The following is a 16,802-nucleotide window of genomic DNA, read 5'->3' as shown; positions in this document are numbered from 1 at the left end:
CTGAAAGCACCAGCATCAGGACACTTGTTAAATGGTGAGCATAAGAACAGAGTTAAATTTACTGCTGTATCAGTGATAAAATATATTTAAAAGTCAGTCATAGGTGTTAGCAAACATTTCATCAAGGAAAAAGAAAATTTTCTTGTTAATTTTCTTTGGCACATACCAGACAACTCGACAATTAGATGCTTAGGGCTACAACTACTGGTTGGGTGATCCAATTAAGTTAATGAAGATATGAAATGCTCCTAGTAAATTATCTTTCTTTGATACCTACCAGATGATCTTACTATTAATTGCAGCCCTTAAGCAATAGCTAGATCATTTGATAAAGTTACATACACATAATCATTTGCACACGCCTGTTAGAATGTATCTGTTCCATAGCTTTATTTATATTTTCACCACTATCAGTTGTAATGTCTGCAAAACTCACAATCTGTTGAAGATTCTGCACAGATTGATAGGTAGACAGTTCCTGCACCAGGAGTGTGTAATTCAAGGAGCACAACTCTGTTCTCCACATTCTAAGATCCAGTGATGAGCCATATGGGACGGTGAAAATACTCTTGAGGTCCGTTGCACAAAATGTTTCAAAGGACGAGAAGGCTGCTGACTGAATGGCAACCTATCAGAGGTAAAAAAATCAAAAACATGCCAGAATGTCATCTAGGGTGCCAGCAAATGAAAATGAACTGTGCATAAACAAGAGAGAAATGCATAAAACTATCAATGATTTTAAAAATTATTTCTCATCAGATAATCAGAACTCACATACTTACAGAAAGAAAGGACATGTCATCAGTATGACATTTTTTTGTGCACTCTCAAAGTTCATTAACCATCTTGACTCTTAAGAAAGATTAATGATAAGACATCCTATGCTTTCACCATTTAACTTTATAAAACTATCAATTCTAATGAATTTGAGAACTGAATTAAAGATCAACCTGAATGGTTCGTGGTTTTTTGGAGATATCGGTAGATATAGGCGATATAAGCCTAACCTGTAAATTTCAGCCTCCAAAACCAATCCGTTAATTAATTATCCGCCAACAAAGCACACGATTTGCACCTGCGATCAATGAGCGTCGCTAACAGTGTACTACGTCACATTGGTACACCACTCACAACATTGCCAGAAGTCAACACCAACCAGAGCAACAGTTAAGGTTATTCGGATGTTGAAAGTCTGAATTTCTCGTGCAAAAGTAGCAGTTTTTCAGAATCATGAGAAATGCAGAATAATATGAATAATATGAACTGTAGCTCATTCTCTCTCTCTCTGATTGGTGTTGACAGCTGGAAACCTTGTGAATTGTGCACTAGAGTTATGTAGTACACTGTTGTGAAACTCACTGATCGTAGGTGCGAATCGTATTGGATAATTAATTAACGGATGGGTTTTGAAGGCTGAAATTTATGGGTTAGTTTTATACCGCCTATATCTACTGATATCTGAAAAAAATGCAAACTATTCAGGTTGGTCTTTCAATATAAATTGAAACAGAGAAAACATGCATGATCATGTCTTGCAAATAATATTTTTAACTTCAATTCTTTTGTTTTGTATTTTGAAGAAATGTTTATTTGCATTATAACCTTGTAGTTATCAGAAAGGCAAATTTACCCCTCCTTACGCCACTGTACACATCTGTTTCCCTGCATCTCTCCAGCAGTCTATCTGTATGCATAACCATTCATCCGTTCATGCACCTATGTTTCCACCCAAATTAGTATGTAAGTTATACAAATTAGGAAACTAACTTTTTCTGGTGCGAAAAGGGATGTGTAGGTCACCATTTCAAACAGCTCTGGCAAGCTGTCGAGCAACTTAATGGCAGATTGCACAGTTGGATACCCTCTAAACAAACTGGTGAAAGATCCAGCTACAGCAAGCAAAATCATAAAATAAAATGAAAACAGATACCTATAACTCTTCATCCCATTCTATGATATAAAATGCATCATTGCTGAAGAACTAAAATATATTTTCTCATATTTCATACTATTTCTAAGTTAAAAATCAAATCAACAAAACAGGCCAACAATTAATGCTTCTAGTTAAAATGACAAAAACTCTGTGTATATATGTGTTAACAATAAGAAAATGTGTATCATGTCTCTCTGCAATATTCAGAATTAGTTGAACATTAAAAAGTCTTTTTTATAAAGTTTTCCAGAGTCTAAAAGTCTACCTAATGTTTCACTAAGAAAACTAAATTATCTCTCATTTGTAAAGATTTTAAGCTTCATAGTTTCATTCTCAGTGGAAAGAACTTGATAAGATGATTTGGTATCAAACCCTGTCCTGACCACTGCAAGTGAAGATGCAATTATAAGATCTTTATGCAACCTTTTAACCGAACACCTGAAAATTGTTGTGTATGTTATCATCATACTTTCATTCTACAGGTTTTGAAGTAATCATATTTTTCTATATCAGATTCAGTGCATTTCTTACTCAAAGACTTTAGATGATAAGGGGGAGAAGGGTTTTATTTTTATAAGTAAATGGAAAGCATGATTAAATAGGAGTCTTCATGTTAAAAAATATGAAATGACATGAAAAAAAATGTACAGCTAAATATTGTATAGTACCTGTAAGTGATTGGAGCATTTGGTCCAGCAAAACATCCACTACTGTAAGTGCTTGATCAAGTTCACCTCTCAAACCCTTAAGCTTTGGAAGAACCTGAACTAGCAAATCTTCAAAAAACTCTGGTGACCTTGGTGTTTAGAGAGACAAAATATGATCCTTAATACAGAATTCGTAAGTAAACATCAAACTTGCTATGCCCAAAACATTTACATAATCACATATTTGAGAAAACCTGAAAGTCTAGGCCAGCGGTTCTCAACCTTTTACTTGTGACGCCCCCCTGACGAACAAAGGTATGTCTGCACGCCCCCTTAGCCAGCAATGTAAGCTAATTTCACTAATACCAGTATAAGAAACGTTAAAAAAATTACCACCTTCGCGCCCCCTTTGTAAGCACGTCGCGCCCCCCACCCCCACCCCCGACAGGTTTAGGCACTGAGATTTAAGTAGTAATACACTTTTTGTCACAGAGCTCAACAAATATGCTGCTTGGTATTCTTGAAGTTATCTATTTTTCAGTATCTGTGACCATCGGTTCCCAGTCACTTAATCCCCAGACACTTCATCCCCGACACTTCATCCCCGACACTTCATCCCCTAGACTTTTAATCCCCAGACACTTCATCCCCAGACACTTAATCCCTAAACTAAATCCTTAACTATAAAAATTATGAAGTCAGCGAAAAATTTAATTGAAATTCAAATTCAAATCATGCTATTAACTTCAACGTCATTTGAGCATCTACAACATTAGTTAAAGTTCATATAAGTTAGTAAATTTAATGTTCTTCAACAATATGATATGAAAATAGTTCTTGAGTGTCGGGGATGAAGTGTCGGGGATGAAGTGTCTGGGGATGAAGTGTCTGGGGATTAAAAGTCTCGGGGATGAAGTGTCGGGGATGAAGTGTCGGGGATGAAGTGTCTGGGGATTAAGTGACCGGACACCGTGACCATCATACCTTCGCCCTTTGCCCACAAAGAACACAAACATTATTTCTAACAGAGGAATCTGCTAGAAAAAAATTTATTGAAAAAGCAGGTGAGAATAGAATTTTTAAAAAACCATCTTACATTAGTTTTTCTTGAAAGCCATCAAAGTTTTGACCAAGTCTTGAAAACACAGCTTCCCACACGGAAATGTTGAAAACACGCAGACTGATTGAAACATCTGATGGAGATGTGATGACAGTCTCAAATTTCAAAATCAATTCTGTGAATTTACTGGACAAAGCTGTCACATTGAGTATGAATGTTGTATTTCCACTACCCAGCTGAAATCAAAGATTCTTGGATCAACAAACACTGACCTTATATAAAGCTGTGAAACAAAAACTTAATTTTGTAAAACACACCTTGTTCTAAAACAGAATAAACATGGTTCAGTAAGACTCAACTATTATATGACTTTTAAATGAACCAAACCTATTGACATATCTAAAGCCATAAAATAAATGAATAATCACCTGCCAAAAATACAGTAAAGGCTATGCTGAGCAGTTTTATAGCTGAGAAAATTAATTTACTTCCACAGAAAAGCACATAGCACACAGATGGAAAAAAATAGGTGGGTGAGTGAAAGAGACAAGAGAGGGTAACCTCTACAAAAAATGTACAAGAAGAAAGACAGTTCAACAAAATGAGAACAGCTAAAGAAAATGAATCTTAGCTAAAGAAATTTATAATTACCAGCGCCTGAAGGGTGTCCATGCCTTGAAACACGCTGAGTTCTGTTACCAGTGCAGTGACATTAACTAAACACAGTTTCCCCACCACCTCTGTGATGTTAAGTGACACACCTGGTGGCACAGTGAGTAAGGTTGAAGGTTCAAGGCTACAGAATGTGTCCAAAGATTTCATTGCATCTGCCCATCTGACAACCTGTGATTTTGAATACTAAAGGTTAAAGGAAAGAATGTGTTCAAATAACTATACTGAAGTTATATTTTCTTTCCTTTTTATCTAGCTGTTTCTCATCTTATGAACAGGTGCTGCACGCACATAGCCAGAAATTTGATTTGATTGCAGGACACCTGATCACATGATATGTAATGTTTATATAAATAAATGTCAATAAAAATTATCAGTAAAAGAAAAAAATTCACTTGATGCTTGCCTGTTCTTGGTGTTGAAGAGTGGTGTAGGCTAAAGTCTCAACAATTTCTGGGACCTTATCCAGCAGAAATATCAGTGCATGCACGTTTGGATAGCCTTTAAAATTTTCCAGTGATAAATCTGAAATGTTTACACCAGAGTTGATATCTAGGTTTATTTCTGTTCCTTAATGAAAAAAACAAACATATTCCAAATAGTATTAATCTATTACACAAAATGTGTTTTTAAATCTGCCATTAAATAAATACAGTGATACCTCGGTTCTCGAACGCCTTGACTTTCGACCAAATTGGTATTCGACCAGGAAATTCGAGAAAATTTTGTCTTGGAATTCGAACAAATATTTAATGGAACTCGAACATCCGAACGTCCGAGATGAGCCGAGTTGAGCCAAAAAGGTGTTCATTCGGCCCAGCGCGCCTTGCTTGCGTCATCAGTGACAATAACCATCCCCCTTCCCTCCTCCCTCCACATTCATTCCCTCCTGCCATAAAGTTTGGTACAGGTACAGTAAATGAAACACAATTTACTGTACTGTACAGTACATTTTTGTTTTTTTGTTTGTTTGTTTTTGTTTTAATAAATACACTTTTATTTCTTATTTCTTGTTGAGACTCATGTTTTTCTACATATTATATACAAATTAGGCCAGTAAATAGGCATTTTCTGGGGCTTGGAACGAATTAATCCAGTTTCCATTATTTCCTTTGGGTTTCATTGCTTCGGTTCTCGAACAATTTGGTTCTCGACCGTCCTCCCGGAACGAATTATGTTCGAGAACCAAGGTATCACTATATAATGTAAAAAAATACTGTCTTTCCAATTAAAAATTCCAGCTTTCTAGGCAACAACAAAGAAGCATATGATCATAATTATAATGGGTTTTTTATGAAATGGGCCTATAATGATTGTGGCTGTTCTACAGTTTCCAACAATTGATGTGAGAGTTTTTTTTGTCCTTTCATCATGGAAAGGATATTTTGACTTTTGAGCCCAACTGGGAAACAAAACAATCACAATTCTCAGTGAACAGCCAAAACTTAAAATGTGAATTCTTCAGTATTAAATTGTAATCAGAGCATTTATTCTTCTCACCCAATGAGATCGCAAGGTATCTTTGTAGTATGGTCAGGACAGTATCTGCAATATTCATAGCTGACCTCAGCCCAGGGATTGCATCAAAAATGGTCAGAAGCTTGCTAATCCAAAGTTGCCAGTCTCCAATCATGCTGTTACAAAACAATAAGAGATGAGTAATTGTTGACACAACATGTGAACAAAGCAGAACACTGCCATCACAACTGTAAATAATAACACAACATTACAAATGTAAATGTTAAATGAAATATACCTATAACCAAAAATATAACCTCAACAATTTATTATGAGAAATAGTTTACAGTAAATGTACTCTGGATACATATGTGGGCGCACACACACACACTGAATTAGTACTTTGGATTCTGGAAGCTTTGGTAGACCATCTGCAGCTCATATCCAAATCTCTCCCATGATGGTGCATAAAGCAATGCATTCATCCATGCGTCATTGGGTATAATCACAAAAGCAGGAGTGTGAGATGTTAGGCTGGTAATAAGTTCATTAAACTCAGAGTACACCTCTATCATTTCTGTTGTATTTAGGATCAGCGAAGCATTTGGCTGCAAGACAGAAGATACCTGAAGACAAAAAATGGGAATAAACCTTTGTGACAAAGATAGCCATAAAAACACACATAAAAAATATCTCATTTTTATCCAGTGCTTAACAAATAGCTTGGATTCACATGCAAATATGCATACACATTCCAGATGAGGCACCTTTGCATGTGGCATATAGTTTAGGCACCCCTGGTTGGGTTGTCTGGTAAAGTTAATGAAGAAATAAAATTTTCATTGTAAATTATTTTTCTTTAATCCTTACCAGATGAACCAACTATTGGGATATTAAGGGATGGAACTTTCAGATCATCTGGTAAATTTTATGCAGAAACATGAATAACCACAGAACAAATAAAAGCTTCAAGAAGAAAAGCACACATTTCAATCTTTGAAGTAAAATAATTCGAAATTTAGACATTTCAGCAAACATACGGCATCAACCAGTTCACCAAAGCCATCCCAGTTTTGCATCAGCTCGTTGAAGAGTGCTGTATAGTTTAGATCGAGGCTGCAGACTGTTTGTTGCAGCAACCCACTATCAATGATGCTGTCATCCACAGCAACCATCTCTTTAAAAATAGTGAGATTGGTGCACAGGGCTGCTAACTGCTGTGCATTTGAAGGAACGGCTGCCTGAAAATCAACCAAGCGAGAAGACATAAAGATATGAGTCTTTACATCTTTACATATGAGAAAATAGAGGTATAAGAATGTAAGAAACTGAGAGATGGACTACAAAACATGTTCAAATGTGAGATCTATGGTGCACGTTACAATTTACAAAAGAGAGAAAAAAGCATTTAATAAATTATAAAGAATCATGCTATAATCATTTCTGTTGTATTACCCTATTCAATTATTGCTTGGCTCTATAATTTTCTTCTCACTCAAGTACATATTTTTATTTCATTATAGTGGAAGAAGAAAGACTCACAAATGATGAGACTGTCATCAATCGCAGCAGCGTGTTGACCCCGATTGCATTGATTTGTGGGCTGTATTGGAGTAATCTGCTTAAACGCCTTAGTTCATCTGAGCCAAGCATATCAAGAATGTTGACTATATCTGTGGCTGAAACATCAGACAGTTATCACAAGGTTTGTTTATTATTTTGTTTGTTTTTTTTTTACATATTTTTAGGAAGGCTCCATAGCCATATGATTTGTGTTCTTGTCTTTGGAGCAGGTTATAAGGTATGAGGTTAACATATTGACAGAAAAACACTCTTTAACAGCCCTGCTGCAGTAAGTCCCTGATTTATAGAAGGTAAAATACAGTGAAAAGAGAATGCCAGAATGTCTTCCACAAGATATGCTTTAGACATGGTCAACTATTCATTGCCCCTACGTCCTCCAAGGGAGGACTTTTATCTTTCTAAGGAAATAAATTAAATCTATAAAAGTGATAATTTCAGAAAAAGAAATATAATTGATAAAGAAAGGAATGGATTGTAATAGTCCCCGTAAAATAGTTTACATGGAGGCAGCATGGCCAAGATGGATGCTGTGGAATGAGATATTACTAAAAAAGTAAAAGGTTAAGGTGTTCAAGCTACTTCATAGTGTCTATTATGTTGTGAAAAGCACGCTTGTCTGTGAAAGTTTTTTTCTTCAAAGGTGTCATAAAGGCTGCCATGAATGATGTTATATTTTTACACAATCATTATCAAATAGGCATAAAACATTTATCTCATGACATGTATCCTGTTTCCACAATAGGTATATAAAGTGAGCTTTGTAATAAAACACAAGAAAAAGGAAGTTTAAAAACAATACTTACAGTTAAAATATGCAAGCTGTTTATTTATGAACTTCATAAATGTGTTAGAGACAAAAGCACTGGTTTTAAGAAACTGTGTAAAGGTTCCAGCCTCAGATAACAAGCCAGTTTCTTCTTGCTGTGCTGCAAGTGCTAACTCTTGCACAACCTCAATTAGGCTGAAGACAGGTGGAAAAAAGAAAAATGTTCACAAAGATTTCTGATATCACTCTGAGTTCAAAGTAATTAAACCATTCATATCATAGTAGTTAATGTTAAAAAGAACATTTAGACTCAACATCATTGAATATCTGAAAGTCATGTTTAAGCTTCCTGAGAGGTAACAAGTACAAATGCCAGTAAAGAACATTGCAGATGTTAATTTGCGTCAAAGAAAACTCTGTGAAGAATTTTAGAGGTAATTTTCATCCTCCTCACCTGCCATAGTCAATATCTTGAAGCTTATTCATGTCCAGGTAAAACTGAGACCACTTAATTCCAATAGCTGACATATTGAATGGCCAAAGTTCAAATCCAGGGGTATCTAGCAAAGTCATATTTGGTAAGGAGGAAAACATGGTGATTAGGTGTAGAGTGTTATCAACCATCTGTGTCCAGTTTAAAACCACATCTGGTAACCTGCTTCCATTGTACTCAAGAAGAGTTTCCAACTGGATGAGAAGATAAAAGAAACAAATATATATTTTACCGGTCTATGATTTATACTTAAATTTGGAAAATCAGACATATCCTAGTTTTATACCGATTTTATCATTAACCTTTTCATTATAAATATGTATTTATTCCCTTTTTGTCTCCTTTTTGTTTTCACTTCAAAGAGTACTTTACCTGTTAACCAATTAAATGTAGAAGAAAGAAGTTTCCTGAGAATGAAATAAAATTACCTCTTGGGTTAACTCCAGCATTTGTTGGTTGACTACTTTCTTCATCAAAAGGTCTATCCAGCTGGTATTACAGACTATTGTCTCAAGACGTCCAAAGCTGCTGTCTGATGACAAAGACAGCATTGATGTCACTGTAGGGCCACCACATGCTGGAGCCTTGAAATTTTGTTGCAGCAATCTCCGTAAGAACTGCAAATGACATACAATTTGAAAATGATAGATTTATCCTATCTTTTGTGTGTATATATGTGCATGAGTGTGAAAGAGAGAGAATGTCTGTGAGTGTGAGAAAGAATGTGTGTTGCATAAGTGCCTGCTAAGAAAAGTTTAATCAATGAATAGCCAGGGTAAAAATATTGCTGTACAAAACTATTTATTTTTGTACTTTTTTCAAACTTAACAATAATAGTAAAGTGGTCTGTGTCAGCCATTGTGTACTCATAAAATACAAGCCTAAAGAAGTCACTGTGTACAAAAAAAGTAAAAATAAAACCTAACATCATGCATGTGGATTTGTTTATGCTGTTGGAGCACAGTGAATGGAAGAGTTAGGACCCTGTTAGTACCGAGAGCATTTATGACATCATGATCTGTTAATGTGCAGGGTGATATTTGCAGGCAACAATTAAAACAAAAGGATTACTTTGATTTTCAGGAATAATACCTTATACTGTACTCGATACAATAATCTCAAGAACAAAAAATATGGTCTGGTAGGCCTTTAAATGACAGGCTGCATGAGAGTACTGAAAGGTTTTCATGCTACTGAACTACAAAATGCAAATGGTCATAATAAAGCTATCACCTGAAAGTGGTACCTATAAAGCCATTCATGATAATTGCATTACTCCATGGAATCAAATCATTTAGCTATTATGTATAAATACTTGGAAAGAATCTGCTTAAAATGTGTGCATCAATTAAACATTTCTTGCTAAGCAATATCATTTTTTTGTTTGTTTTTGGTTGTTGTTACAGCTATTTGAATGTGTCAATATCTAGAGAGAGAGAAAGAACTTATTTACTGTACTTAACATGCATACATTTGCATATTGTCTGTGTATTGCTAGGATATGAGCACTACCTGTAATTACCCTTGTGGACTAATAAAGTTGCATTTTATTAGATGCAAACCATCATTCTTTTACACAATGAAATTCACCTGATCTGGCTTCAGCAAAACATTTTTGAGAGCATCAATAAAATCCAGATAGGCATCAGCTGTAAGCTGCACCACAACCTGAATTTCAACTGGATATGTTTGCATCATATCCTGCATTGAGGTGATACCATCTGGGCCATTAAAAAAAAAATACACATCAGTCTAAACATCAGAAATAAAATCCTCAATAGTTTCTTGGCACAGAGTTTTGTCTCATTAAGTCATTTTATTCAGCTAGATGTTTGCCTCCAAACTATGAAAATCATAATTCAAATTATAACTTTTTTCTTTTATTCTGTAAAAATTAGCCTCGGTCAAATTTATTTATAATTTTTTTTTATCTTGACAATAAAGCGAGAAATCCTTCCCATTACAGAATAGTTCCCAATGTAATTATAGCCAAAAGATAACAGCCTGTAATGAAAGTAAAACTAAATGAAAGTAAAAACTAAAATTTTTAACTTTAAAAACAAATAGAAACAATTTAATACCAAAATAGCTGCTGTAGTAGTCTAAGACAGCCTTAGTGCATAAAGAAAACACTTTGGCTATATGTTTGGCAAATATCCACTGGGTTATGGATTCTTGCCGCTCAGCATCTTGTAAAGTAATGAGCCTCTGGTCGATACTGTCCAGAAACATTGCAATACTGTAAAAGAAAAAAAAAAACCCAATAGAATTTGTACAGCACATTTTCACTTGAAGATCAAGTTTAATAGCTGTGCACCAAAGACTATGAATATGTGTGTGTGCAAGTGGCGGGGGGTAACATTTTATAGGTGCATATGCATGTTTTATGTATAACTATGCATGTGTATGCCCATCTACACCTCTGTTGCATTTAATGTAGAATGCCTCACACCTTTTGACTGTAGCAGGCAAGCCTATAGCCTACCCTCCTCAAACTTATTGCTATTTTGTTTCCCACATTCACAAGAGGATGAATGGTATCATGTCTGCTCACCGTTGAGTTTGTTGAGTTATATCAAAACTGGACACAGTCACTACAACTGTCTCTATGGCTGTGCCAACCTGCGTGAAGTTGGCATACATGAACAAACTCCAGGGTCCTGGAGGTCTTGAATCATCAGATGATACATACAAGACTACTAGGTTCACCAAAGAGTCCAGAAGAGATTGTAAGTCTTGATTCACATTGTAGGTCCTTGCATAAAAGGAACTAGTCATGGTAGTCTGTACCTTCATGAAAAACAATTTTTTAAACCAATTTTTTGTGTTTCTCAGTTATGATTAAAATATGTTCTTATCCTAATACTTTCATATCCAGTGAAGTTTCTAGAGACCAATATTTTTTTAAGCTTTGATTAAATTAGAAAGAATGATTTCTTTTCAACAAAAGATACTTATATATGTACTTAGATGTGCATAAAATCTCCCTTTCCTTCTCAATATGAAAATAGTTCTTTTAATTAAGCAAGTACGAACAAATAGTTCTTACATTTAAAAGCAGCAACATTACAATCTATAAAGACTTTTGTGCATTATCCTCTAATAATAATAATAAATGGAAGATTTGTACACCGCATAGTCATACTTGTAAGGAGTATGCTCTTAGTGCGTGAGACAAGAACGAGACATGGACAGCATGGATTGCAATCATTTTACAACTGCTCCTTTACAAATGACAGCTACTACAAATTATTTCAGTGATTGACAAATTGTATACAATTCATGGATCAGCTACGAAAAAGAGCTGTGAATACGACCATCACCCACTCAGCCACACAATTTACTTTCTTTTACTATGCTTACCTCATTTATCAAACTTTCCACCCCGCTACTGATGCTCATTAGCTGGAGGCCTATGTCAGTCCAGTTAGTAAGGCAGACAAGTTTTTCTAAATCATTGACAGGCACATACAATGGTAGGTTCATCTGATGTAGCATATGTTCACTGCATAATGCTACAAGGGGGTATTGGGCTGTAACAATCCGTGCCATCTAAAAACAAAGAAAGCTTAGGTTAAGTATGTTATACATGTACATTTTTAGACATGATCTGAAAGTATTACAGAAATTTAGATGCATATATTATTTATCTTTTACACCACCTACAATAAAGTGTACACATGTGCATGTTCACACACACACACACACGTGGAATTTCAGACATTAATTGAAAGTACTTAAAAGATTTATTATACCATGTCCATCTTGCTTTTGTTGTTTATAACATCCATGACTGCTGCTGCAAGCTCTGGTGCATAGGTTGTTGTGTAGTACACAAGCTGACCAAGTGGTGAGTTTCTTGAATATACATCTGTGACAACATGCATGCTTTTAGAGTTGAAGGATAAGCATATATCATGTACTGTGGATTAGGTGTGTGTCTTATAAATCTTTCAGTCATGGGAGTGTATATATATTTATGTTCTGGTAATACACTTTTATTTTCTGCAAAATCCTTTTAAAAAGCTAGTATAAGCTTGAGAAGTATGTTCAACCCAGATCAAGCTGTAACTAACAATGAAACTGAATGATGTTTCATTTAGCAAGTTGTAATTTTACAAATTCTTGCCTGTCATTGTGGCCATTTCCTTGTAGACAGCTTGCATGATAATGCTGGCAATGTGAACATACTCTTTAAATGGCTCCAATATTGTTGTTGTAGTGCCTACTACTTTTACTGCTTTGAATAAGCTGAGGATGCTGTAACGAATAAAACATCAACACTTTATCAGTTCCCATTCTTGCACTACAAACAGATCTTCTCCTCTCCTATCATCCAAATCAAGAAACTAACAATGTATTTAATCATAACCAAGTTCAGATCTCATAAACAATGCGAGAGAGGTGTTAGGTAAGGGATATTAGCATGCTCTTAAAGTGTATGAGTAAATTTTTTTCTCAACCCTAGCCGCACAGAATGTCAAAAATACATAGGTCTCCTAGTGAAGGACTAGGTCCCATGTATTTTCTATGGGATCCATATGTTTTTGGCATTCTGTGCTGCTAGGGAAGCAAGGAAGATGTTATTTTACAAAATCTAAGAGAATTTTATGGGAAGAAACAGAAAAAATATTTGAGATTACAAATATATTACAAATGATTACATTTATATATTTTACATCTTAATGGTTATATCTGATGGCGAAGTTATGTTAATTAGGATTTTTCCATGAACATGTTTGTGCACACTTCAGTTCAGAAAATGCAGTTCTTCTCTTGGGAAAACATTCTTGTACTGAGCTGACCCAGTCATTTGAAAAATAAATTGCAGTATACCAGACCTTTAAAAATCCTGTAACTTTCTCCAGGTTTCTAGTATGCCTGCATCCATCAATCATATCTAAAACTTTTGAACAATAGGTTGTGAACACGTTATTCTGATGTTTTCATAAGCATATATCACTTCTGTCTGAATAAAACATTAATATGCTTGCCATTCATAAACAGTACTTCAAGAAACAATAAATAATGATATCCTCCTGTTGTGTTGTATAATGGAACCAAAAACAAGATACTACCTAGTGCTAAAGACATTCTGGTTAAGCATATCTGGAACTTGCTCCCACTCGTGGCCATATGTCTTCACCAACTCAGCCATTGTGCCTTGAATCCCAAAAAGACTTGCCCAGGTACTATTCACATTGTTCCAAAGATTTATGCTGTTGGTGATCATTTTCTTCAGTTCGTTGTAAAATGTTGTTAAATTCCCCTTCAGTCCATTCATGGTTGGTATAAGAAGAATACTGGAGTCAAAGACAGCTTGGTTTATCTGTAGAAGTGGAAAGAACTCAGGGTTTAAATTAAAATACATTTTAATTATAATGATAAATGTATGATAATTTAAATGTTTCAGTTTGCATCTTCTGCTCTAATACAAGGGTAGCAAGTACACCCCAGCCTATATCCCAAATCTAACCCTGACTCTACTCTTGACCCGAGTTCAAACCTTCGTGTCAATTATTCCCTAAAACCTAACCCGAACATTTCAATAAACCTACCCTTAACGGTATATCTACCCTAACAATTCATGGGAGATGTCGCAAAGAAATTTCAGTAAAAGTCAAATGTCATGTCTTCCTGTCCCAAACATTTGCACTTGCTTTACTTTGCTGTCGCGAAATCCATTCAGTCTGCTGCCAACAATTATTAACGTTTGCAGCAATTAAACAGCAACTTTCGTATGTGGACAAAGATGGACGAACCAGGTTTGGAAAAGTTTTTAAATGAACGCTGTTACATCAAATCCTAGCCAAACTCAGTCAAACGTTTGTGGTTATTTCTCCTAATATTGAAGGGTAATTTTTCATGTTAGAATTAAGCATGTAGTTCAGTAGTTCAAGCATTGGCGGCAAGCCTCGGGCAACATCCGTTTGTGTCGAGCTCATGCACAATAGTGAATCTGACGAAGGATACAACATTTTACATTTATGTGCGTGTTGTTTTCAACTAAGAACTATAGAAAATAATTTAAGTTGGAAGAAAATGTATACATTTGCACATTATATGATTTGATCAACTTCGGGAGGGTTAATTATAGCCATGACACGTGAAAAACGAAGACAGGGACGTGCGGTAGCGCAGTGGTTCAAACACTCGCTTGTCACCACTGCAGTGAGAAACTCAGGGTTCAGATCTCGTCTCGGGACACTCTTTGTATGTGACACCTATCCGAAGGGCTGGGCGTCGGGTTTTTTTCTCCAGGTACTCCGGTTTCCTTCTTATCCCTCTCCACCAACCCGTCGTTTTCCTACTAAATCAACCAATGAAGAAAGGTCACCTTTCCTTCCCCATTCCTCTGCGGAGACAGGAACCCCATTCAACAGCTGGGCCAACTAAGATAAGGTCGCTGCACAATGCGAGTATCGGAACAAACCGATGACTTAGGAGGAATCACGGGCGCCACACCACCAAGTGGTAAAACGTCGCCAAGAATCAGAATGGTGAGCTGGCATCTATCTATATAGCCCTCTCTTGCTTAACAGCTTCGGAATTGATTGGCAACTCGGCTTACCTTTACGATCAACAGATGTGCCACTAATGCGACTTTTGTATCCTGAAGCCACTGTCTCAAAGACAACACTAAGCCCGAAAATAACTTTGCAGTGAACGTTGTCACGATAAAAAAAAGTTTGCAATTTTTATCTCTATCCCTTCACCTCTATAGCCCATCTAGTGGGAAATATTTCCAGTGATAAATTTACCAATTTTACAAATTTTGTATTGTAATCTGCGTAAAATGCATGTATAAAACTGTAAAAATTTGAATTTTTTTACCATGTTATCCAGCTTCCCCACTCGTACTTCAACAAAATAATATCCATAGGCTATCACATGTCTAAAATCTAAATGATTTGATTCTAATATAATAAAGATAATTATTATTGTTTATTTTAAATATACCTTTTCTTCACTAAAAATTAAATTTTGGTATAATTTCATTATGCTTTTCGTTTACCTTTTCTCGAGAGTCTTCTTAACAGGGAGCATGTTTAGAATATGTGACTGCAAATTGCTTATATAACTTTCATATAAAACCAGTTTTTATACATATCTATAAGAATCTGGAAATGTCACTTTGTGGCAGTATGCGTCCTGTTAAGAAGGCTCTTTAAAAAATATAAGAATGGTGCTTCCTGCTCACAGCATTCGTGACGTCTCCAATTCGAATGTAGGTGGTTGTGACATTTCGTAGGTGGACAGCCAAAGAGCCATAACACAGTGTATTGTTGAGAGTTTGTGTCACCACACCGTTGAACCGACTGGCCACCCCTTTCAATATATCTGAGCACATCTTGGGGTAGCTGGCAGCATCCGTCAGTAAAACCTGTCCCCATAACAAAGATCGCACAAAAGACAATTATTAAACTCCGAATACATATCTAGTGTTCCTGGCTTTCTTACTGCAGCAGGAAATTCACTCTTTTGTAAAAGAATCAAAAGTCCCAGACCCCCATTCAACAGAACCTTTAAACACATTAAATCTCGTGGAGTTAAACTGTCAGTTTATATTGTTCACATACTGTCGTTTATTTCACTTCTAAAGTTTAAAAAAAAAAACCCACACATTTCTATTACACTATCTTCCTTCGTGAAGACCTTGTCTGTATTGCTGCATACATATCTCTAACTGGATACACTGGAACTGCGCTCACTCCTTCTCCTGACAACCTACTATAACTCACGGTCAGTACTTTATGGACCAGATTTTCCATGAGTGCTACTTCTGTGGGTTCGGTGAAGTATGGGGCGTCCATGTTCACTATATATTGCTATTAAATGTCTGCTCTTCCGGTGACGAGGCTAACATTACTTCTACCGTCTCGCCTGTTCTACACCGTTCAGGCACCAGATCGAAATTGATGCACCCTTGTCTCCATGGCCAACTGCCCGGTTACCTTCGATAACTGCTTTGAATTCAAGAGTGACGGAAATTCTACTGAAATCCACGCACCGAATCTTGCCATCACATGCTCTGTGCGTGGTAGGAATGTCTTTGATCATTATGGCCGCTGACTGATGCTTTTGTTTGCAGAATTTTACAAGGTGATCGCCCCCACGTAGGAGGTAGGACAGCTTCCGTCCTCTACAGGGTGGCCCAAAAGTAGGTTTACAGTTTTATATATACACAC

General features: G+C 36.0%; 1 protein-coding gene across 3 annotated transcripts in view; it reads right to left on the bottom strand.

Annotated features, from left to right (window-relative positions):
- The window catches only part of LOC112557451, an 89,213-nt gene that overhangs the window by 55,025 nt on the left and 17,386 nt on the right, over positions 1-16,802 (bottom strand). For all 3 annotated transcript variants that reach the window (XM_025227440.1, XM_025227358.1, XM_025227524.1), the window contains exons 12-32: positions 15,815-15,997; positions 13,692-13,942; positions 12,743-12,873; positions 12,369-12,484; positions 11,977-12,165; positions 11,168-11,403; positions 10,695-10,852; positions 10,204-10,334; positions 9,042-9,230; positions 8,575-8,807; positions 8,158-8,315; positions 7,313-7,449; positions 6,811-7,011; positions 6,173-6,396; positions 5,813-5,946; positions 4,719-4,837; positions 4,292-4,483; positions 3,677-3,876; positions 2,602-2,729; positions 1,768-1,889; positions 437-628 (exon numbers count right to left, since the gene is read on the bottom strand). In XM_025227440.1, the coding sequence (XP_025083225.1) occupies positions 437-628; positions 1,768-1,889; positions 2,602-2,729; positions 3,677-3,876; positions 4,292-4,483; positions 4,719-4,837; positions 5,813-5,946; positions 6,173-6,396; positions 6,811-7,011; positions 7,313-7,449; positions 8,158-8,315; positions 8,575-8,807; positions 9,042-9,230; positions 10,204-10,334; positions 10,695-10,852; positions 11,168-11,403; positions 11,977-12,165; positions 12,369-12,484; positions 12,743-12,873; positions 13,692-13,942; positions 15,815-15,997 (3,624 nt within the window). The remainder of the gene's footprint in view (positions 1-436; positions 629-1,767; positions 1,890-2,601; positions 2,730-3,676; positions 3,877-4,291; positions 4,484-4,718; positions 4,838-5,812; positions 5,947-6,172; positions 6,397-6,810; positions 7,012-7,312; positions 7,450-8,157; positions 8,316-8,574; positions 8,808-9,041; positions 9,231-10,203; positions 10,335-10,694; positions 10,853-11,167; positions 11,404-11,976; positions 12,166-12,368; positions 12,485-12,742; positions 12,874-13,691; positions 13,943-15,814; positions 15,998-16,802) is intronic.

This window comes from Pomacea canaliculata, linkage group LG1 (genome assembly GCF_003073045.1).
Source record: "Pomacea canaliculata isolate SZHN2017 linkage group LG1, ASM307304v1, whole genome shotgun sequence".
In the NCBI taxonomy this organism is placed as follows: domain Eukaryota; kingdom Metazoa; phylum Mollusca; class Gastropoda; order Architaenioglossa; family Ampullariidae; genus Pomacea; species Pomacea canaliculata.
The sequence above is the reverse complement of the archived record's forward strand: the minus strand, read 5'-3'. Positions and strand labels throughout refer to the sequence as shown.